General features: G+C 40.1%; 1 protein-coding gene across 1 annotated transcript in view; it reads right to left on the reverse strand.

The window, feature by feature from the left end:
* FILIP1 (filamin A interacting protein 1) overlaps nt 1–24357 on the reverse strand; it is a 175595-nt gene that overhangs the window by 17015 nt on the left and 134223 nt on the right. Inside the window, 3 exon segments of the mRNA XM_032484481.1 lie at nt 1486–1734; nt 1736–2167; nt 2169–4293. Of these exon segments, the coding sequence (XP_032340372.1) occupies nt 1486–1734; nt 1736–2167; nt 2169–4293 (2806 nt within the window).

Genomic DNA, 24357 nt, shown 5'->3' on the forward strand with positions numbered 1-24357 from the left:
GTAGGTTCCAATCCTGCCTCTCCCACTGAACCAAGAACTTCTACAGGTCCTCTTTACAGTCAGCACCTAACCCCACGCTTAAAGTGTAGCCGACACTCAATAAATGTTGAATAAATGCACACACGAACTAGCCACACTATTCATTTTCTAAGATGCGTGTCCCAAACTTTTTGTTGTCCTTGCTTTATGGGATCTGGTATACCTGAAGTGGGCCATTGCTTAAGCCTTAGAAATCTTACACGGTTGTTTTGAAATCCTATTTGGGTATGGGCTTTAATCAGTCACCCAACATGTTGCTACAGAAGGTAAGGCTATCCTGTTCTGACCTTTAAAAAATGGGAAGATGTTTCAGCAGAAAATCAGCTCTAAATTACAACAGTTACACCTCCACTTCTTTTATAAAAATCCAAGCTATGCACTGTGTTCCTTAAAAAGCAGGACTGAACCATTTGAGAAGGGTGAGCAGTTCTGAATGCTATTTGGCTCCTGTAGAGTCAGTAACAAAAAGCTTTGCCAGCAGAGCAATTAGTAATTCACACTTGGAAGCCTGTCTTGGGCCTATGTTTGTGCACGGAGAATTAAAGTAAATTACATGAAGACGTGGGAAAATGAGCCATAGTTTCTATACTTAAATAATAAGCTTCCCGTCTTTCTTAAGAGCTTCCAAGATATGCAGAAGAATTTGTTCAGGGACTAGAAATCATAATTTTTGCCAGTTTAAATTAATATCTAAATAGTAGACATTCTTCTATGTCATTTACCAATCGTCCCTAATAAACGAAGACAGTCACTGGAACTATTTTGAAAAACAGAATTTATTTTTTAGTCTCTGGTTTTATAGTCAAGATATGCCTTTTTAAATCTCATTTAGCCCTCCAGCCGGTTATTAAATAAATATTTATCAAGCACCTGCTCTCTGCATGATACTGTTAAGATATTATTAATGACATATAGTGTTTAGACCTAGAAATTCACTTCTTTTTTACTTTTAAAAAAGTTTTTGATATAAAAATCTTTTAATCTTACTTTTGGAGTAAAGTATGACTATGACCAGACAGAAGTACATATTGAGTATCTTAGGTTATAGAAACACAACGCAGGAACACATTGAATTTTTCCTGCATACTGACTGTTTCTCTCCAGGCTCCATTTTTTTAAAAGCACTTTAAACATAAAAGTCAAATTTTAAACGTTATTAGTACCACAGGCTAACACTGCGAAGAGGCCATCTTGGGGATTTCTGGTGTCTCCATAATTTACATGAAAGAAACAAAACTATCCCTCCAAATTAGCTCAAATTAATAAAATATTAGGCTACTTTTTAGTCTCATTTCTTGGTGTAGATAGTCCCCTAGGAAGCATCTGGTAGTGGGTTCGGGTGGGGCGACAGGCGTGTGGCTTTGTTGTATTTGGGGCGCTGGGTTAGTCTCACGGCTCACTCGTGCCCCCCTGGGTTGGCTGACCTCTGGAGCTTCCTCTACTCACCACTGACTGGGTTCCTCGGGCGGATGAGGTTGTGACAGGTGTGATGGTGATGGTGCTCGTGACTTTGCTCCCGCCAGGGCGCGACGAGAGATGGTTCCTGGGAGAGCGCAGGACGGTGCCAGTGGACACCTCCTTCTCAGCCGTCACGCTGACAGGTCGGACAGTGATAACCGGACTTGCTCCTTCGGCCGACGTCCCCGGGGATCGTTTAAACTGAGAACCCAAGTGAATGTGAATTTTATTGTCTTCCTGTGGTTATGATATTGGCATTGGAGTTATATTTCCGGACTGGAGTTGGAACAGTCTGCTTTTCTGGGGTGACTTTGAAGACAGTCCTTCCCATGGGCATTTCCTGGGATTCGGGAGAGACGGCGACCTCAGCTGGTGCCGCGGACGTGGACACCGTCATGATCTGGATCGGGGAGGTGGGCCTGTCCGCAAACGCACCTCTTCCACTTTCTGGGGTCTTCTCTCTGGAAAAGGTAGTAATTGTGACTGGGGACATGGATCGTTCTGTGCCAAGAGGGCCATCGCCACCTTTTTGCTTTTGAGACATGACATTTGGTGATGGAATAATGGTGATCCTTGGTTTCTGATTCCCTAAGGTAGGAATGACGGTGGTACTAGAAAAAAATTCTTCAGACGTCGGGCTGGTTATCTCCAAAGTCGCGGTACTGTTCTCAGTGGTCTGGGGTCACTCGGATATGCAGGGGCTGGCCCTGCTTCGGGGAAAGAACCAGCTCTCCCGGGTGCCCCGGACTGGAACTTGTTCGAGGCCCTTTCTCTTGAGTCATCGGGGGCCCGTTTTCCCTTTTTCTCATCCATGGAATCCAAGACTTCCTCATGGTGAGCTCGTTGGCCGCTGGCGGATACCGGTCCAGAACAGAGGATCGTTCCATAGGCTTCTTCAGCCCCACCTGCCGAAGATTACTCATGATGTGATTCTCTTCTTGAAAGGATTTCCGGATGAACACCGCCGGCGTCTCCTCCTCCGCCGCCTCACTGCTGACGGCATCTGTCTGGACGCCGGTGGACATCACGGGAACATCCACCATTCTCCTCCCGTTCACGCTGGGTCTGAGAGCTCGGCTGTAACGCTTCGAAAGCTCCAACTCTTTGGTCAGATTGAGCACCTCCTGCCCCATGTTTTTGTTCTTATTTTCCTCTTCCAGGAATCTTTGTTGGAGAACAGAATAATCCACTTGGAGCTGAGAAAGCTGATCTTCTTTGTTCATTAACTCATGAATCTTCTCCTTAAGAGCTTGCACTTCGGCTTTTAAGTCTCGACTTTTAGCTTCTTCCAACCGAAATCGGTGTCTCAGCTCCGCTTCCTGGCTCACAGCCTCACCTTTCTCTATTGCTTTATTCTTGGCAATCTGGTGCTTTATCTCCTCCAGCTGTTGGGAGAGGAAGTTCGCCTTGTCCTGCTCAGTTCTAAATTTCTGCTCCAGCTGGTCATACTCATCCTCTGTCTTCATCAAATCCCCTTCGACCACCTCCAGTTGTTGCAGGCGTTTCTTCAGTCTCTCAATTTCAAGGGTAAGTTCCTTAATTTTGTTATCTTCTGGGCAGGTGAGCTCAGGTCCTTTTCGAGACCTCCCTCTGGTTATTTCTCTCTCCACTTCCTCTATCCCATCAAGTCTCTTCTTTAGTAAGTCAACACTGCAGCTTAATTCAGAGGATTTTTCTTCTTCGCTTTTCAGTTTGCCTATTAACTCGTCTCTCTCTTTTGTCAGATTGTACACCTTTTCCTCCATTTCAGATTTCAGTTTTAAAAGCTTCTTACTTTCTTCTATTAGTTTCTCAGTGACATCCATAACCTTTCCTTGTTCCACCTTGAAGTTTTTATTGAGTCCATCTACTTTTCTCTCTTCTTGCTTTATTTTTTCCATCATATTTTTCCTTTCATCAACCAGCATCACGGTAAATGACTTCAACTTTGTCAGATCATCTTTGAGGCTTAATTCAGCCTTTTCCAATCTACTTTCGGAACATTCCAGTTCTTTAACCCGACTCTTGACCACCTCCAATTCATTGAGCAGGTCCTTGGTTAAGCTCTTTTCTTTCTCCAGATTTAAATGCAGCTGGGTGCACTCAGATTTACTCTTGCTAAAGGCTTCTTCCAGTTTCTCCAGTTCTGACATTCTCTTCTGTAACTTCTCCACTTCAAGTTTGAGCTCCCGGCTATGGTGTTCTTCCTCCTGCAGCTTCTTCCTCAGTTCCCGGCACTGGGATTCCGTTTTCGTGATCTCCTCATCTTTACCCTCCATTTCGAGCACGCGCTTCCGCAGATTTTCCACTTCTGCCATGAGGCTGGAGTTGCCACATTCCCCTTTGGCAATTTTCTCTCTTAGTTCCTGAAGTTCTTCCTCCGCCTTTTGAAGATTTTTGTTGGTCTCTTCCAGCTCCTCAATTCTTTGAGTTAAGCCAACCAGCTTGAGCCTGAGTTGCCTATTGTGAGACTCCTGATTGGCGAGCTTAGCATTCATCTCTTCATGCTCCTGGGAAAACCTCGAAGCCTTGTGTTCAAAATCCACTTCCAGCTTGAGCAATTTCTGCCTGTCTTCTTTGGATTTGGAAGTAATGGCTTTGAGCTTTTCTTCCTCTTCCCTCAGTTTCTGAGTCAGGTCCTGTACTTTCTGGCTTTGCAGGCCAAGTTGCTCGATATGCATTTGCCTTTCATCCACCAGCATGAGTGCAAAGGACTTGAGTTTCACCAGCTCATCTCTCAGTTTGTTGAGCCGCTTAGCGTTTTCCTTTTCTTTGCGGGCTTGGTAAGCCTTTTCTTGTTCAAGGAGTTTTTTCAACCTAGAAAACAAAATATATTAAAATATTACCTTTATTACATTATGTATGATAGTTTATATATTCTGTAATATATAAATAATATTTCTTATAACTGTTAAAGAGTTAATCAGCAAAGAAGTTTGTCTTAGACATTAAATAAGAATAAAATACTATTATAATAAATCCCTTATCAATTACTGCAATATGAAGGTTTAACAAATGGCCATTAATGAAACTAATCAGAAATCAGGATGCTAGTTACTCACAGGGAGGGGTAACGCCTAGAAGGGGGCCTGAAGAGGGCTCTTCAGGTATAGTTTCTGTTTCATGATCTGTGTGCCTGTTACACAGAATTGTTCAGCTTATGAAATTTCAGTAAGTTGAACACTTTGATGTGAGCAGCTTTCTGCATCTATACTGTACTTCAATAATATAACCACTGAGTAAAACTTCGGTTTTGCAATAATAGGGCTGTTTATAGAGAATTTTCTGTGCTCTAGGCACTAGTATTTATTTTGTCCTCATGGCAATTCTATGAGGCACGGACTGCTACTATCATCCCCCTGGGGAAGATGAGACGGGGCACCCGCCCCAGGTCACACAGTCAGTAAGTGGCGGTACTGGGATACAAACTCCTGCAGTAGAGCCCAGAACACTTGTTCCTTGTCTGTGTATCACATGACTTCAAAAGAGAAATTTACCTTAAATGAAAGAGAAGACTCTGAAAAGAAGAACCTTTGAGTTTTCTTATTTTGTATGCAACTACTGTTGGGGACAAGGCAAGTGGAACTTTCTGGTAGAAAGCTGATCTGCATAAACTGGTTTTAGTTACCACCAGATCTGGCATGCAGTCTTATCTTTGTTTTCTGATTTAAATAGTTGTTTTGTTTTTTTTTTTTTAATTGAGAGCTAGGTAGGAAGGAAATCTGAATTCCTAGCAATACAAAAATGTGGCAGCCACAGAAATTACTAGTTTGTATGCATGAAGTGCATTTTCTTTCTGTTGTTTATGTATTGCTTTAAAAAGCAGAAATACAAATATACCACAGTAACTAGGTACCATCCTTGTGGTGGTCAGTTAACTTGCACCAGTTTTTAATAGCTGTTTTCAATTATCCATGAAACAAAGTTGATCTAATAATTATATTTACCATGTGTAGTATAAGAATGTGTTTTAGTAATTTATACTTATAAGAGAAGCAAGTTATAAACAACCACTAATGTATTTGTTGTAAGTACATTTTTTCTTTCAGTATATTTTGAACTTTACTTATTCTGAATGACTTATTTCATATTTATGACTAGATTAGCTGTTATCCAAGTAAACAGAAGTTAGTAGTCTTATACTTGCATTGTGCAAGAAATGATTGGACATAATACAGAGAAACTATTTATAATCAATCCAGTGTCAGATAATTACTATAGAAATGGCTCTGCTGATGTCAGTAAGATTTTCTAAATAGAACATATTTTTATAAAATATACCCTTGTGTCTAAGCATCTATTAACAAAAATGCTTGACTTCCAAACCTTATTATGGCTTTATTCCTAAAATAAGAGGAAAATATTATTTTCAAGTCCTCTGGACTCACATGAGTAATACTATAATAGCTTCACTAATTGTGGTTCTTACATGTGTAGAAGGTCATTTTATTGATTATCTTATCTTTTTACTTGGAGACAAAGCAACTGAAATGTCACAGAACTAAAGAGTAAGAGAGACTTTAGGGGATATTTTCAAATTTCTTGACCTTAACTAGACTGTCAGAGACAAATTCATTAAAAAAAAATTACATCTTTCAACTTGATTATTATTTTATTTTTTTATTTTTTTGGAGGATGGAGGTAATTAGGTTCATTTATTTACATAACAGAGGTACTGGGGATTGAACCCAGGACCTTGTGCATGCTAAGCATGTGCTCTACCACTGAGCTATACCCACCCCCAGTGTCTTTCAACTTTAAAGCTTTAAATGTTAAAATTTCTAAAGATATTTGTTTAAGAATCGTATGCCTCTATGCTATTAGAGGCAGGGGTTTAGCGTGGCTAAAGCATAAGCTTTGGGGTCAGACACAGCAGAATCTGAATTCTGGCCCAACAGTTTTCTAACTGTGTAACCACCGGTCAGTCATGAAATTCTTTTTTTCTTTTTCTTTTTTAAATTGAAGTATAGTCAGTTTACAATGTGTCAGTTTCTGGTGCAGAGCATAGTGATTCAGTCATACATATACATACATATATTCCTTTTCATATTCTTTTTCATTATAAATTACTACAAGATATTGAATAAAGTTCCCTGTAGTCACTGAACTCTTGACCCTCAGTTTTCTAGGCTGCAAAGGAAGGAGCAAGGGATATTAACACCCCCCCTCAGAGGATGTTCTGAAGGTTGAGACAGTAGAAGTAAAGACTGACACGTGGACTACACAGATGTAATAAAACACAAAACAAATATAAGAACTAGAGAGTACGCTATTCCCTCCATATGGAAAGTCTATTCAGTGCTTTTTGTGTTTAATCCATAAGTATTTTTGTCATTATCCTGACTTTGACAGTAAAACCTAGGGCACTAGTGTTCCAGCCAGAGAAAAGGAGAGGGCTTTCTGAGCAACAGACAATCCTGTGGGCTACAGCATGACCTTGGAACTTGGTTTCCATGAAGCCACATTTTCAGGGCCTCATACTTGTGATTATTTCTCTTTTTCTAGGCCTATTAAAATCCCTCTCCTTCCCTCTTCTGTCACATCTTAAAGCAGTCTCATCTTTTAAACTGGACCTAACAGCAATACACAGCCCATTCTCTGCATGCTCCCAAAGTCCAGTTTCCCCGTTGGTGTCACTGAGGGTTGGATCCAGGACTTAGTCAATATGCGTGGCTCAGCCAGGACAGCCTGCCAACAGTTGTTCACCCTCTAGGACTAGGATAAACGGATTGTAAGAGATACCCTTATAGTCCAGATAAAGAGGGCTCCCTCTCTCATTTGAGGTTTCCCACTTAAGAGATACACCTCTTCTCCAGCAGCTGATGACTAGAGTGACCACATTCTTTGAGAGGCCATTGCTCAATAGGTCAGAGACACTCACTGTCTAATAGCCACTATTAATATCAAATGGCTAACCTAGTATCAACCAGAACATACATTCAACAAAAATTAAACTCAGCTCAGCATTGTCACGTCTTTAATTCACACACCTCTATATAGGTAGCTTTAGCTAATTTCAAGCTTATTTATTTGTTCTTTCTTCCATCTACTCATTCAGTCAATATTTGTTGAGGACCTCCTATGTGTCAGGCACTGTGCTAGGGGGTACCGTAGAGGGTGGCACCCAGCCTCATGGAACTTGCATTAACAGAAGCAGGCAGACATTAAAAAACTGTAAGTTGATAAGTGTTACACAAGCCTGATTCTGAAAATATCAACATGAGAAGTAAATAAACCAGAAGACCAAGACTAAGAAGGTGAATGAGTGCCCCGATTCTCATCAGCAGGTGCAGGCCGAGCGCTAAGTCTCCTGAAATCAAATTTATTCTTGGCAAGTTCTGAGTTTTCTACAAGCACTTTATCTTATTCAGAGGACAAAAGGAAGACAAGGAAATAATCTAATCAGGTTTCCAGTATTCTCTTGCTTTTCTTAATAACCATTTTTAAATGTACCCCTCATTTATCCTTCATACCAAATAAAATTATATTTTTAACTCGAAGATTTTTCACTTAGAATGTTCAGAAATTCAGTTATTTTTAGCTAGAAGATGTAAAAGCATAGACCCAGATGTGCTGATTGTTTATGGGGTATAATTTTATCAAGACTCATCAAAATGTATAATTAAAATTGATGAATTTTGTAATATGTAACTTCTGTCTCAATTTTAAAAATACATTAAAAAATATTAAAAGCCCTGGAAAGTGTTCTAAGATGTCAGATAAAGGGTGAAAAGTTGTGAACAATTATAAGAGAATGACTGAAAATATGATAGAAAACATAAAATAAGTTATTAGTCTTAAGGCAGGAAGGGGTGAAAGCAGAAGTTGAAAAAAGGGAAGACAGCTAGCATTCAATGTGCTCTTAACGACCATGCTATTCCTCAAATAGATAGTGCTTGAACAGCTGAAACTTGTAAAACTTTGTGTTTGTTCAGGACAACTTCATCTTGTGTGATTCAGCCCATCCTTCCGGAACGGTCAAGATCCTCCTTGGACTGTTTTGTCACCCAAGACATCAGCTTATACCTAGCACTGTTTCAGTGGGAACACAACCCCAATGATGAATAAAAAGACAGGTCAATGCACTGAGCACTTCAAACACAGTCACGCTCTGCCTGCTGCTGACATCACCCATTCAGCAGCAGGGACGTTGTCATTCCATCCACTTGGAGCCCACAGGGCTGCTAGTCATCATCTTTCGGGGCTCCCAGGTCTCCCCAGGAACCTGTTCCAATTACATCTTCCTCATGTCAGTCAACCACAACCAAATTCTTCCAGATGCATAGTTCCCAGATCTAGAGTCCTTTTCAAGTCCTCTGCTTCTCTCACATGCCCACATTCAGTTCTCCAACATGTTAAAGCAGGCAGATAGCTAGATATGAGCAGAGAAAGGGGGATGCAGACCAAATGGCAGAAATTGGGCAAAAAGGAGGGGCACAGGCCAAATGCAGGAAACCATACATTATACAAACCAGGGTCCCTGGGCAAAGAAAGAAAAGCAGGAACCTTTGGGCGGATAAGCAGTCATACATTTTGGGGTGACAAGTAGCCTGGAGGCTGACAAAGAAAGGTGGGAAAAGGCAGGAATCTCCAGTGTCTGAATGTAACCTTTGGCTCATTATGCCCTCATTACAATAAAATTAGCCTTGCAGATTAGAAGCACCCATCATGCACCAACGCCATGACACTTCCCATCCAGACTAAATAAGGACAAAATTTCTCCTCCCTTCAGGGAGATGGAATTGGGATAAAAATCAGGGAATACAACTCCAAACCCTTCCCCCTCCCCAATGAATATTCCACACATTCATTTTTACACTCTATGTAACCAACTTGCCAAAAAAATTCAGGGCAGCTGCTCACCTGAGCCTGCCTGCTCTCCCCTTGAGAGTGTACTATCCATCCCTTAATAAGTCTTTAGTTTACTCTCTTAACCTCTGCATCTTATCTCTAAATTCTTTCTGGGACAGGACAAGAACCTGGACACTGGCAACAGTGCTAAAACACAGCCCATGGTGAGCTCTTTACATATTTGTTGAAAACTATCACAAAAGTCCTCAGAAGTCTTGCTGAAATTCGAATGTGCTTGGCCAAATTCCTTAATTTCTTTGTGCCTCCTCTTTCTCATCTAATCAAACGTAGGAAATGAAAGGACCTTCCTCATGGGGCTGTTGTGAAGATTAAGTGAAATGATGCATGTAAAGGACTTAGACAGTGGCCAGCCCACAGAACACACTCAGTAAATGCCAGCAGCCAGTGCTGTTGGTCACACCAAGTAGCACACCTCTTCTTGTTTACTCATGTAACAATCATTTAGTGAACATTTACTTTGTGCTGGGCACTCTGCTAGACATGTAAAGAAAACAGACACACACACACACACACACACACACACACACACACACAGTTCTTGCCCCTAAGGCATTTACTCTCCAAAGAAACACAATTAAACCAACAATTACAGAGACAAAGACATACCTGCGTGCGGAGGGAGCTCATACCTCTGTGGAAGCACAGAGGAAGTGCAGCTAAGTCCTATAAGAGTTAGGGAGGTCCCTAGAAGGAGGTGACTTAAACCCGAGTGTTAAAAGCTAAGTAGGAGCCAGGTATAGACAAGACAAGGAAAGGGCCCTCCAGACCAGGGGTTAGCAATATTGTCTGTGGGCCAAATTGTGGTCAAGTTCAGTATTTGTATAGCCCTTGTGCTAAGAATAGTTCTTATGTTTTTAAAGGCTTGTAAAGCGTAACAAAGAAGATGAAGCAGACACTGTATGTGGCCTACAAAGCCTAAAATCAGAGTCCAGTGGAAATAGCGCATAAAAGCACAGAATTGGGACACAACACGTAGCTCAACTGAAATGAAGAGTACCTGCGGGAACCATAGGAGGTGAGGTTGGAAAGGAAGTGTTGCTAGTGACTAGGTTCTTGTCCCATCGCAGAAAGAATTCAGAGATGGGACCCAGAAGTTAAGAAAGTAAAGTGGGGATTTATTAAGGGATGGATAGTACACTCTCAAGGGGAGAGCAGGCAGGCTCAGGTGAGCGGCTGCCCTGAGTTTTTTTTGGCAAGTTGGTTATATAGAGTGTAAAAATGAATAGGCAGAATATTCATTGGGGAGGGAGGGGTTTGGGGTCATGCTCCCAGATTTTCATCCCAACTCCACCTTCCCAAAGGGAGGAGGGATTTTTGTCCTTATTTAGTCTGGATTGGAAGTGTCATGGCGTTGGTGCATGATGGGTGCTTCTAATCTGCAAGGCTAATTTACTAAAATGAGGGCATAATGAGCAAAAGGTCACATTTGGACACTGGAGAGTCCTGCCTTCTCCCATCTTTCTTTGTCGGTCACCAGGCCACTTGTCACCCCAAAATAAGTGACCTTTTATCAGCCCAGACGTTCCTGCTTTTCCTTCTCTGCCCAGAGACCCCTGTTGTTTATATGATATATGGTTTCCTGCATTTGGCCGGTGCCCCTCCTTTTTGCCCAATTCCTGCCATTTTGGCCTGCAGTCCCCCTTTCACTGCTCATATCTAGCTATCTGCCTGCTCTAACAGAAGGATGAGCCAAACAAAGCAACCCATAGGCTAAGAGGATGAATCTGAACTTGAGGTACAGAGTATGAGGAAGTTCGACGGCCGTGCAGAAGATGGACGTGTGTGTCCAGGAAGCTGGAGATCAGTTAGGAAGCTGCAAAAGCAGATGAGAAATGTAATTGAACCAAGATCTGAACCAGGATCATGTCACTTGAAAATGGAGAGATGGGGGTGCATGTGGTGATTTTTAGGAGACAGAAGTCACAGAATTTGGTGACAGACTGACTGAGGATGGAGAAGGGGAAATTTGGACAGACTCTTCAGCTTCCAGACAGGGTTATTAGTTTGCTGTCAGTGCTCCTCAAAGATAGTGTAACATAAGAGAAACAGACTTGGAGGGGAAGATCATGACGCTCCCAAAAGGCACACTGACTTCGAGGTTGCCGAGAATCTACAGGTGAAATGCTTATCGGTAGCCTGGAGTTCAGGAGATGAATCTGGGCCAAAGATACATACTGGGAGTGTCCACTGACTGGTGCAATCTAAAGCCCTAAGAGAGGATGGCATGAATAAGAGGCATGTAGACATCAGCGAGAAAAAGGAGCAAGGACAGAAAAAAGGCACTGAGATGAGAAAACGTAAAGAAACATAATGAGCGAGCCTAAGCAGAGAGAGACAGTGAGGAGGGAATCCAGGTAATAGCGGGTTTGCAGAAGCCAATGGGGCAAAGAGAAGAGTAAGGAACAAGGCATGTCCACAGTGCAGTGCTCTGGAAGGATCAGGTGAGAGGAAAATGTCCGCTGTTTTCATTGAAATTCAAACTTAAAGAAAACGTTCTCCATTGGATATGTCAAAATGGGTATTGTCAGTACTTCATGTGAGCAGTTTTAGTGGAGTTAGGGAACAAAATACAGACTAAAGCTTAGCTGAAGAATGGGGGAAATGTATAGCCTAGTGGTAGAGTGCCTGCTTAGCATGCACGAGGTCCTGGGTTCAATCCCCAGTATCTCCACTAAGAAATAAATAATAAACCTAATTACCAACCCCCATGAAAGAAAAAAAAAAGCTTAGCTGAAGAAAAACCAAAAAAGGAAAAAAATGGAGACAAGTATCTGAGATTAATTATTAGTCTTGACTGTAAAAGGAAAGAGAAATAGAGAAGCAGACACAGGAAACAGGTAGGGCAGGGTCAACATTCTTAACTCCATCTATATATGAGAAGTATTAGCATGTTCCCACTTAACTTTAAAGCTTTTTGTTTTTCTTTATAGAAATAGTTCAGTTATAAATAATGATAGCTTAATAAATAAAGAAGTAATTATAAAAGACTGCCATTTTGCAGTCCTCAGTGAAATAATGGGTGTAGGCAATAATTATCAGTGTCCCAAAAGAGACAACCAGATATTGTATACATGTGTATAGACCTCCACCTGAGAAATATCCTTCACCCCAAAATTGAAACTGAATCAGATCAAGCTCCTACAACTATTATTTTACAGAAAAGACAAAAGCAAGAAACACACTAAATGACGTGGTGATGATGCAATCAGAAAATCCAAAATGTAGGGGACGATACATGATTTAAAAACCCTTAGTTTCTTCAGTGAATTGCAAGAAGAAACAAATGGGGGGGGGGCTATAGATTAAAAGAAATTTAGGAGACATACTAACCAATTATAATCTATTTGGATTCTCATTCAAATTTTTTTAAAAATGAGAAAATTAGAAAAATTATGTTAAGGAATTATTATTAAACTTTAGATCTGATATAGGATTCTGACAACATTTTTTAAAGAATCCTTATATTTTAAAAATCCATATTGAAATATTTATGAATGAAATTTATGTCTGGAATTTACATCAAAATGATCCAGGGGAGTTAGGAGAGATGAAACCAGATTGGTCATGAGTTGATTAACTGTTGAAGCTAAGTGCTGGGTACATGGGATTTCATTATACTATTCTTTTTATTTATGTAGATGTCTGAAATTTTCCATAGTAACATTGAACCCCCTTTCGTAATCTTCAGCATTCCCCCACCCAAGTCTCAGCTACTCTGGCATCTGGTCGTATTTTTACTTTCCTTACAGTGCCACGTGACTCTCATATTTCTGTGATTGTGGGTGATTCTTTCATTCCTTTCCATGTTTATAAAATTCAACTTGTTAGAGACTTCTGCTTTTTCTTCCTCACTGGGATCCATTTAATGCTCACTCAAATTTATGCTGGAAAACGCATCTCATTCTGTCCTGTTCCACAGATACTTGTTAATTTAGCGTTTTTTTGTTAAAGTCTAAGGATAAATTGTTTTGGCAGGGAAAGGGGAAGTGAAGGGTGTTTTTCAGCCTTATCCTAGTGATCAATCTTTGAGATAAACACCTTCCCTGGAACAGTTGTCACTCTGTGCCCCTGAAGACTTAGGGCCACACCGGACAATATTCATTCTCACATTGCTTCCTTGAAAGTAAACCAGGTAAGATTTCACAGATTTCTTTCTCCAACTTTCTTGACACTCCCACTTTTTCAACCATTTCTCCAAATTTCTCAGCCTTAGCCCCAGAGCAGCAATTCTTTCTTTGCCCCCTTCACATATTGCCACATGTCACCATCTTATGTCCATCGGACCCCATCTGGAAGCCTTGATGCTATCCTAGGTTTGTTTCTCAGCCAGACCATGCTAATTTCCCTTCTCTTTCCTTCTCCTTCACCGTTTTTGTTCTTGTTCAGCTCTCCCTGTACGTCTGCCTCTCTGTCTCTCAAGAGAAAAGGCAGGTTAAAACTAGCAAAGGCAAGATAGCAATTAAAGATGAATGAACCTCAAAAGAGTCAAGCTTGAACGCAGTGTGAAGTCTTTAATCACAATGCATTTTTTTTCCCAACTAGAGCATATAGTACAGAACCAAGCAGCTTGGTAACATGATAGGACAGGTTTTACCAAATGACTCAGGAAGAAGTGTTACTTTTTCATAAATCACCTCAGTTCCTCAAGTTGGTGACTATTATATTAATTATCCAGAATTAATCTAATGTCCCCAATAGATTCTTCAGGGCCTAGGGTTAGGGTGAGGTGGAGGAGGCTGGGTTGCGGAGCTGCAGAGTCAGATCCTGTCCTCATTTGAAATTTTCATATTTTTGATCATTGTGGATCTTTTGCATTAATTTTAATTTTTCAAGGCAGTGCATTAAAATATTGCATAACTTGATTACTGAATTTTTTTGTCATCCCCTTAAATTTTGTGCCCAAGGTGAGAGTCTCATTTATCTCACCCTAGTCCTAGCCCTGGGCACTGAGTGCTAGATAATCATTTTTTTTTCATATATCTAAAGAAATGGTGGGTCCTTTATAACAGGACAGAGACTTCTGAGCTTTGTTTCTGTTTTGTGTTTCTTAGTAGTGAGGATGAGTTTACAAAGCCCCGGTATATATTTTTTCTTTTCTTTTGTGAAGACCAGCAGCATTGTAGGGTATCTATCTGATCTCAAACTTTTTGTCCCTAACCCAGCGGAGTGGGATAAAAGTCTAGCTCACCCATTCTCCTGAAAAAGAACTTGGTGATAAAAATTAAAATAAATCAGTAAACTTTTTGCGAGCAACTTTTATGAACTGCTTTTATGTCACAAGAGAAGACCCTCAACTTATACACATGATTTTGTCATAAAACTATATCCTATAAACTTAAAAATAATCTAGTAATCTTATTACATTCACTTTGATAGTATAATCCAAGTAATTCAAATAGCATTCACACACACCCACACGCCCTCCCCTACACACACCCAAGCAGATCATTATATGAAGTTTTGCTCTTCAGATTTCGAGGGGGTTATGAATAATTCTGTTCTAGTGCAGGAACATTTAGATAGACAACAAGGTCCTACTGTAGAGCACAGGGAACTATATTCAATATCTTGTAATAGCCTATAATGAAAAAGGAATATGAAAAAGAATATATATATATGAATATATAACTGAATCATTATGCTGTACACCGGAAATTAACACAATGTTGTAAACCAACCATACTTTCAATAAAAAAATAAGTAAATATAATAGGCACATTGATGACATACCTTCAGGTCTAATTGTTGAAAATTAAAGCAAGGATACGCATTATGGCTCCTCTGTGGGCTAGCCCAACAACCCACAATAAACTAAACTGATTATGAATTTTAACCAATACTGATCTGTCTTTAAAAGGCCCACCTGGCAACGACTGAAAGCCTTAAAAAAAAAGCTCATGGTTGATAACAAATTCTTCTTGAAGATTAGGGAATTTCTTACTACCCGGTGATCACATGCTTAGTGTTTACCTAATATTTGGTAGCAACCAGAATCCACTGTAGAATACCAATATACATAGTCTTTATGGACATCTGGTAACATGCTAATTTAAATTTACAAATGCTATATTCAAAAATAAATCACCTACTATATTACTAGTAAATAGCTTCTTAGTCACAAGTAGAAATGAAAGTCTACGGAATTATTTGTCTCTTGCCCTAAACCATTGAAATGACCTATTTTTTTTTCCCTGATAGACAGTGGGTTGCCCAACAGGAGGCCCATACTTGAGAATCGCTACTTAAGGAGGAGCCCTCTGATCGTACACTGTGGTAGAAAGCTCCCTGACTCATACAGAATTAGCCACAATTCATGAATTCTCTCAATAATTCAATAAAGATGGGATGAATACCCTACCATTGTCAAATCGTGTGTCAGGTTGCTTGGAATAAAAAATAAATAAATAAATTGCAGCTATGTAAAAAGTGCCATTTATGCTTTAAATATAGGTTAGTGGGGGACATCCAAGGGTGGAGATGTAACTGGAGGAAGTAATTGCTCAAGGCTTTGTAATTGCTGTTTCCAATACTGTTCTCCTGACCATATGGCCCCTTTGGGAGAACTACATAAGGGTCCTCTCCTTTCCTGGGAAGCAGTCCCATGGTGGAATGCCTGAGTGAGGCATGGGGCTCCTCCTCATGCTGATGCACTGAATGAGGACTGGATTTCAGCCCCCATTCCTTCTGGGTCAGGTGCTACCACCTGCAGAACCACACTCAACAGCCCCAGGGCTCTTCTTGCTCATCCTTCTGGTTTCAGTTCTCGTCTCCTCCCCAGAGAGGCATTCTCTGACTAGCCTATTGAAAACAGTTTCCCCAGCCGGCCGTACTCCATTATATCACCCTATTTCTTTCTTTTCATGCACTTTCACTATCTGAAATGTACAGGTTTGTTTATTTGTGTACTTAGATATTGTCTGTCTTTCCACCTTTCCACAGAACAAACACTCCATGAGGGCAGGGTCTGGGGCTGAACACCAGCCCCCTAGCACAGTACCTAACACCCAGTAGGACCTCAACCAGTATTTATTCAATGAATGAATAAACAAAGGTTATCTAGATGAAGACTGGGGGAAATGCTGCAGCACATAAAGGGAAAAGAGTTTGCAAACAGAAGAAAACAGGACCTCATCCAGAACAGCACAGAGTCATTTCAGAGCACACAGTAGAAGGTGGGACAATGTCAAGAGATAAGACTCCAGTGGAAGGTGGAGGTCAAGAGCATCAGGCAGCTTGTATGTCATCCTAAGGAGTCAGGTACCATTCTGAGGGTTATACAGAGTCTTGAAGGACTTTAAGAACAGTGATAATATAATATTAGAGGGAACTCTAATTTGAAAAACTTCATGTACCCCAATGTTCATAGCAACACTATTTACAATAGCAAAGACATAGAAACAACCTAAATGTCCATCGACAGATGACTGGATAAAGAAATTGTAGTACAATGGAATACTATTCAGCCATAAAAAAGAATAAAATAATGACATTTGCAGCAACATGGATAGACCTGCAGACTGTCATTCTAAGTGAAAGTAAACCAGAAATAGAAAGCAAAATACCATATGATATCACTCATATGTGGAATCTAAAATTAAAAACAAAAGACACAAATGAACTTATTTACAAAACAGAAACAGACTCACAGACATAGAAAACAAACTTATGGTTACCAGGGGGAAAAGGGATGGGAAGGGATAAACCGGGAGTTCAAGATTTGCAGATACTACTATATATAAAATAGATAAACAACAAGTTTCTGCTTTATAGCTCAGGGAACTACATTTAATATCTGTAGTAACCTATAATGAAAAATAATATGAAAACAAATATATGTATGTATATGAATGTCATTACAGAAATTGACACATTGTAAACTGAATATACTTCAATTAAAAAATAAAAGAGAGAGAGAAGTCAAAGATAGCAGTGGTCGAGAGTGGTGTTCCTCCTCCCTCAGACCAAACACGGAGGGGTATCATCTGTTCCTGCTCTAAGACTGGGCAGCAGGGAAGGGTCTTGCCTTGGATCCCAGGATGACAATCCTAAAGCCTCTTTTATTTTGCACCATGGGTTCTTTAGAGATAGAAAATTTCTGGGCAAAGCAGGTGGGAAGGGATAAGTTGAGAATTCGAGATTTTCAAATACTACTATATATAAAATAGATAAAAAACCAAATTTTATCTGTATAGCACAGGGAACTATATTCAATATCTTGTAGTCATCTATAATGAAAAAGAATATGAAAACAAATACATGTATGTATATTAAAATTTCAATTAAAAATAAAGAGAAATTTCTGATTGATAAAGAGGAAAGACAGAAGGTATGGCTCAGTGGTAGAGCACATGCTTAGTATGCACAAGGTCCTGGGTTCAATCCTCAGTACCTCCATTAAAATAATAGTTAAATAAATAAACCTAATTACCACCCTCCTCCAAAAAAAGAAACTAAAAGAAAAAAAAAAAAAGAAGAAGAAAGAAAGACCACAAATACTGAAAGCTGAATGAGGAATATTCAGGAAAATAAAAAGGGATATGTCCTGATAAAGGGCCCAATATGAAATCATAGGTAGTAATTTGTGTAGAAAATGAATCTCTGTGTAACTCAATGAGGCCATTAATCTTCATTGACAGAAAATACATATGGTTTTTTTTTTGGCATTTGTCATTTCAAAGCTAACCCTCTGTTCAGTATGGTAGTTCTGAGTGTATGCTCTAAAGCCAGACTGCCTGGGTTGAGTCTAGTTCTGCCCGCTACTAACTTGAGCAAGCTTCTTAATTTATCTCTTCCTCAGTTTCCTTCTCTATACAAATGGGAGAATAGTGTCTGTGCACGGGGTCATTGTCAGAATCACATGAATTATTACATGTAAAGGGAGAAGGACCCAATAAATGTTAGATACCATTAGCAGTGATGCTAAATTGAAACTTACTGCTAATCTGTATCTTTCCCCTCCAACTGGAGTGAATTCTTCAAAGATAGTGAGGTGTGCATCTACTGGTACAGTAAGAAAGATAATTTCATTCTTGAAACTTGAAAAGGTGGTTGTTTATTTGAGGGCATGGGTAAGTAGTTTCTACCCACAATAATATACTTTTTATTGTGCTTTCCTATTTCCTAAGTTGTTCAAAATACTTTTCAAACAACTTCAGATTGATCAGATGAATATTTTTAAACCAGTAGAAAGAAGATATTATTCTTTCCCTTTGATGTTATTAAGAATCAGCCAGGTGAATAAATTTACTGAATGATTTTCAAGAGGAGCAGAAAAAGCCAGGAACCAAAGAAGTCTGTCACTGAAACGTGTGGCCTTGGGCTCTTTCTTCTAGGTACCCCCTCGCCCTCCCTCATTCTAACAAAGAGACCTAGCCCATCACCAAAGAAGGTGTCACTATGGTTTATGACATCAAATTATGGGATGCTCCGTCTAGGTAACACGGTGCGTTATCACAGAGAAAGTCACGTCCTCAGAAAAGAACTAAATCAAGTGATTTCCCAGGGAAGCCAGGAAGTGGGGGGGGGGGTCTTCTGAGGCGGGGGAGGGGGGTGTTTGAGGTCTCTGCGATACAATGTGAGGGGTCCTCCCACATGCATAAGTAGATAGGCCGCTCCTGCAATCACTCAGAACATGCGGGGAGGAGCTGGGGGCATGAACCAGGTTTCCTGAGACTGTTCAAACAAGTAGAAGACAATCCACACAGGTACAAATATACCTGTTACTCTACTGTACACGCATTTCTAGAGTGCTGGACAAAAGCTTATTCCTTATGGTTTTAAACTTATACATTATGGGAACTTACAATCTAAAAACATACCCTTTCGTAAAGCATTTTATTAAGATACTATTAATCTGTCTCTTGGGTAAATCTATTTTCTTAAATAAGATGTGTTTAAAATAATATAGACATGAAATATGTAGCAAATTAAGTACATAAATCACTGAGAGCAGGGTATTTACATGTGTTTATTTACTCAGAGAAGTGACCCTTTCCTTTTTTCAAATGGTAATAGAATTTATTGCCATTGTATCCAAGTCTTTTAAAAAGCTTATAAATAAAAGGGTATGTGAAATGCCACTAAATACTTTAAAAGTTATATTAACATTTATCTAATAATTATTTTATCCAGTTTGGGGATAACGTTAAAGCTAATTCAAAAAATAAAAAATCAAAACAATGAACAAAACTCCAAGACCCCAGCCATGAATTTTGTATTGATCCTGACTGACTGTTGTTAATCTAGAGAAAAAGAAATGTGAGGGCCCTTCTGTTGTGGAAAGGATGTTTAGTTTTACAAGTAAAGAGAAGTTCATCCAGTCACATGGAATTAAGAATTCAGGCAGATCAATGTAGTGAACCCAAGATTTTCATCACAGTTGAACTCAAGACTTTTGTCACTTTAAACACAGAGACAAAACATTATTAACAATCAATGTTACACCAAATTAAATCTGCACAAACGAAAACCATACCATCTGCCCTGATGCTCAAATTTCTATACAACGGGTCATGTGAATCTGAAATCATGGTATAAAAATTTGATTTTGGCCAAGTGAAGTTCTTTTGTGAAAGACTTACACTAGCCTCCAGCCCTACTGAGCGCTAAATACAAGCTGTTTATTTTTACACACTCTGCTGAATTCAGACAATGCAGCTTGAAAAATTACTAAAGTTAAACTTTTTACCAATTGTTTAACATAGTCCAAATTTTAATGCCATTTCCACTTCAAAATAGAACCTCCAATTGGCTTTATTATTCTTGTTATCACTGCCACACTGTTTCAGAACAAACACGGCTTTCTTTAGACCACTGTGCATTCTAATTCATTGCCAACTTTTACACGCCTACTCCACATATGCAAAGAGAGGTCTGCAGAAAATCCACATAACAGTAACAGCCAAAACTTCGAAAATAATATTTTTGCCTCGAGTTAGTTTCTTGCTCACCAAGAAATCATAAGTTAGAAGATGCAGTTACAGTACATGGAAAAGTTGTTAAAAGCCTTCAGAACATTTGAGTAGGACTGACAGCAATAAGATAAGAGATTTTTCTGTTCCTCTACAAACTCCCCAGGTTTCTGTAGGATGAGATTACCTTTCCCCTCCATAGAGAAGCGGGAGCATGCCTCATACCACAAGGTGCGTCTTGGCCAGTTTCAGTCAAGGATTCTGAGGTATCAAGGAAAGTCACCACAAGCTGGTCATTTTGAAAGGATGTCACCGTCCACCCTCGGTAAAACCTGGAGCTGAAAGTTGAAAGGTTGTCGAGTTCTTACAGCCCTTGTCAGATTAGTCAAGCCTCTACAAATGTCCAAACCCAGCTTCCAAGATGCTCTTTGCAAGAACACTGAGAAGAGTCTACTGCCAAGGAAGCCTATTAACAAATGAAATGCGCATTGCCTGGAGTCACTAGCCTTGCTTAAATCAAAACAGATCTTGACTTCCTTACCTTAATACTAGGAAGCATGGTAGCTTTTGTTTTTGTTTTTGTTTTTTATAAGGGGGTACTGAAGTTTGTTCAACAGCAGCAGGCCCTGCTCAGCCCCCTACTCCACAGGGAATTAACCGTCACATTCCAGCCCTGTCATCAGAACAATGAAAGGTGAATGTTGTGCAAAACAGCTTGGGACCACTTACTGGTGATGTCATTCCTCCCTTAGACGGTTCATTATTGTGCAGATTTACTTTGGTCTGTGAAAAGGGGCGGAGCTGCCCAGGACTGGAAGGGAAGGCAGCTCTTAAGAAGTCAAGCCAGTGAACGGGAATTACGCCCCACACTGAGGAAAGTGTCCTGGGGAGGGGGTTGGAGTCGGGGAGGAGGAATGAGTGAAAGAAAAGCTATGCATAAAACGTCAAATGGGCCTCACTCCTGATTTTTCAGAGTAGTTAAACTCCGTACAGTTCAATTCAACGCAGGCTGGAATTTAAATAGGGATCCCACTAAAGCCTCTCCTAGGATTCAGCCAATGGGAGGGGATTCACGTTTCCACCAAGAGTGCGAGTTAATCCGCATGTCATCTAAATGCAAACACAGCAGTGTGGACCTGAGGAGCCACCAGCTTAAGGATCATAATGACTTAAAAAAATTTTTTTAACCTAAATTTATTTCTTCCCTAAAAGTGTTTTGAAATGGCAAAAAACTATGGGTATCCACACAAACAAAACTGGTGAATACATTCAGCCAAATTTCAAGGAGTGTCTGTAACAGTGTTCTTAAAATCTTCTATCACCTTCAGACTAGTTTTCTCTCTTCTCTTTCGTTTATTCCCTCTTCTTTCCTTCTTTCTTTTTTCCCTTGTTTCGTTTCTTCTTTCTTTCCTGAGTGAATGTGTGAGCGAGTGATAATTCAGTCAAAAAGCCATAGGTTACTTAAAAGTTCCAGTATACATTTTTTCTAACCCATATGCATAGAATATGCTATCATTTATGTTAAATTTTGTTTTAATTATAGAATAAATAGAATAAAAGCATAATACCAGATAAAGTAGTCAAATTAACTTTAAAGTTAGCAGCATTAAATGTTTGCAGAGCATTTTTAAGGCCTTAGATTAGTTTCATATAAGTTAAAGGTAATTGCTTTCCTTCCTCCTTAATCTTCAACTGTGCCTTTGCTTTAAGAACATGTCTATCTTCTTAACAGCATGAACTAAGTATAATGATTACTGCATGTTACAGGGTTGTGGTTCTGAATAAATGTGTTTTAATAATTGAGTTTTTTGGTAAAAGTTATATGAAGCAACATTCATTCATGGTTAAGGTAAAATTCCAGATAATAAACCAATCAGTTGTTGCTTATGTTTTTTTGTTTGTTTGTTTTTTAAATTTATTTTGGAGGGTTCTTTCAACTATTTTAGTATGAGTGGGAAAAACTGAAATTCAAGAAGGAAGAAGAAACTGCAGCCACCATCTGCTGCATACAGGTTTGTGCAAGTGTTGCAGAAAGGGGCTTCTTGGCAATTGATAGACCTGAGATTGAATCTTGGCCTGGCACCTACTTGGTAGATCACTGACAATATGTTTTGTAACCCCTCTGGCTTCAGTTTACCCAGCTGTATAATAGGGACATGGATTTTAACTTACAAGGCTGTTATGATAATTAAATAAGACAATGTGAGTCTGACAATTAATAATCAATAATATGCTTATGCACCAGTTTATGCACTGTTGGTGAAATGGAGCAGGACTCTGTGAGACGCCCTGCCGCCACACCCTGGCCTCTTGTTTACAGAAAAGCTGAGTCCCCCGGGCCTCCCTGAGTCACAGAAGAGCAGGCTTAAGCAGCAGATTGGGACAGTCCTGCAGGCACTGAGGGATGACAAGGACTCTGACCACCTATCTCAATGACTAACTGGATTACTCCCCCATTTCCCTTTAAAACTTTCATGGCTGAATGGAATCTTTGGAGACGGTTTTTTGCAGGGGATGCTGGGTCCACCAGATTGCAGGCATTCTAGTTAAAGTAACCTTCCTTCTTGTTACCAAGGCTGTTGCCCCTCCCTCAACTAGAAACCCGTTACTCTTATCTAAGTCTCAGGAGGCAGCTACAGAGAAGAAACAAGAACAGGTTAGAACTGACGGAGTCCTAGATGGTGGAGGATTTGACTTCCAGAGGACCGTGAGCCTCATTATACACTCATTGTAATGTATTTGCATGCTAAATTACACATCCACCAGTGCCATAACAGTTGATAATTGTCATGACAACAACTGGAAAAGCCCATACAGGGACTGAATAGCCCATATAAGGACTGACTGGCTCCATCACACCCGGAAGGAGGACATGAAGGCAGAAGCCTCCCATAAAAGTCCACGTGGCCCGACCCAAGCCGGAGCTGTCTCTACTGCCTGTCTTGGCTGACGGGCCCCCATCTGAGTGCCTTTCCCTTGTTTAGGCGCTTTTCTTTCCTTCTATCTGCTGGAGCACTTTCCTCTTTTACTTTTTCGAGAAATAAAAGCAGTTTCACTCTGTCTCTCTGCCTCAGCTGTGAATTCTTTTCAGCCAGCAGGCAAGGACCCACACTTTGGTGAGCTTCCTAATGTAGGGGTCTCACTATTGGCTAACAGTAGGCACTCTGCAAAAATACAAATTTGTGGTTTAAATTTGACACAGACAGGGGGACGTTATACCTCAGTGGTAGAATGCATGCCTAGCATGCATGAGGTCCTGGGTTCAACCCCCAGTAACTCCATTTGAATGAATGAATGAAAGAATAAATGAACAAACAAACAAACAAAAACCAAAAAACAAACAAAACAAATATATTTGACACAGACAATATAAACCCATGCTCAAAAAAGGGAATGAAGGGGTCAGGACTGATTATAAAGTCAAGTGGCATCTTCCATTCAGTCTGCTTCTGGTGATTCAAGCTCGAGTTAGAGTCCCAGGGAGTCATTGATTATGCTCACAACCATATCAAATCAATATTTGGAGACAAATGAAGAGTTTTATTACCTTTGAAAACTCTTTAAAGTAAATACCATAAATGTCGATCACAGATGTATTTTTCCTTCCCTGCTTTATATCACTAAATAGCTACATTCACAATTAACGTAAAGCCCTACTATTAAGACTCAACTAAAATAGCTGTATTTGTCATAATTAATTAAGATTCCCTGGACAAATGAAACTTATTAAAAGCCTCTTGGAAACTAGAGATAAACGGGCTTAGAACCAGCCATGCAAAGAGGGAAGGCTGGGCTGCAAGCGGGAAGGCCCTGGAGTGGGAGTGAGTCAGTGGGGAGTAGGGGGGAATGCCAGGCAGAGAAAGAAGGCCAGTGCGACCAGAGCGTGGAAATCGAAGGAAGAGGAGTACAAGGCCCACTCGAATGACCGGTAGAGGTAGTTAACGTCTCAGGTATCTTTACCAGGAGTATGTACCCCAGAGGCAGCTCTAACAAGATATAGGGGCTTCAATGTGGACTAGGTTTTCTAATTAGCAAGAGGAATGTTAAAAATCACTATTTAATTGGTGAAATGGGGGTTCAAGTCGTGTGGCACCTTCAT

Source organism: Camelus ferus, chromosome 8 (assembly GCF_009834535.1).
Source record: "Camelus ferus isolate YT-003-E chromosome 8, BCGSAC_Cfer_1.0, whole genome shotgun sequence".
Lineage (NCBI taxonomy): Eukaryota > Metazoa > Chordata > Mammalia > Artiodactyla > Camelidae > Camelus > Camelus ferus.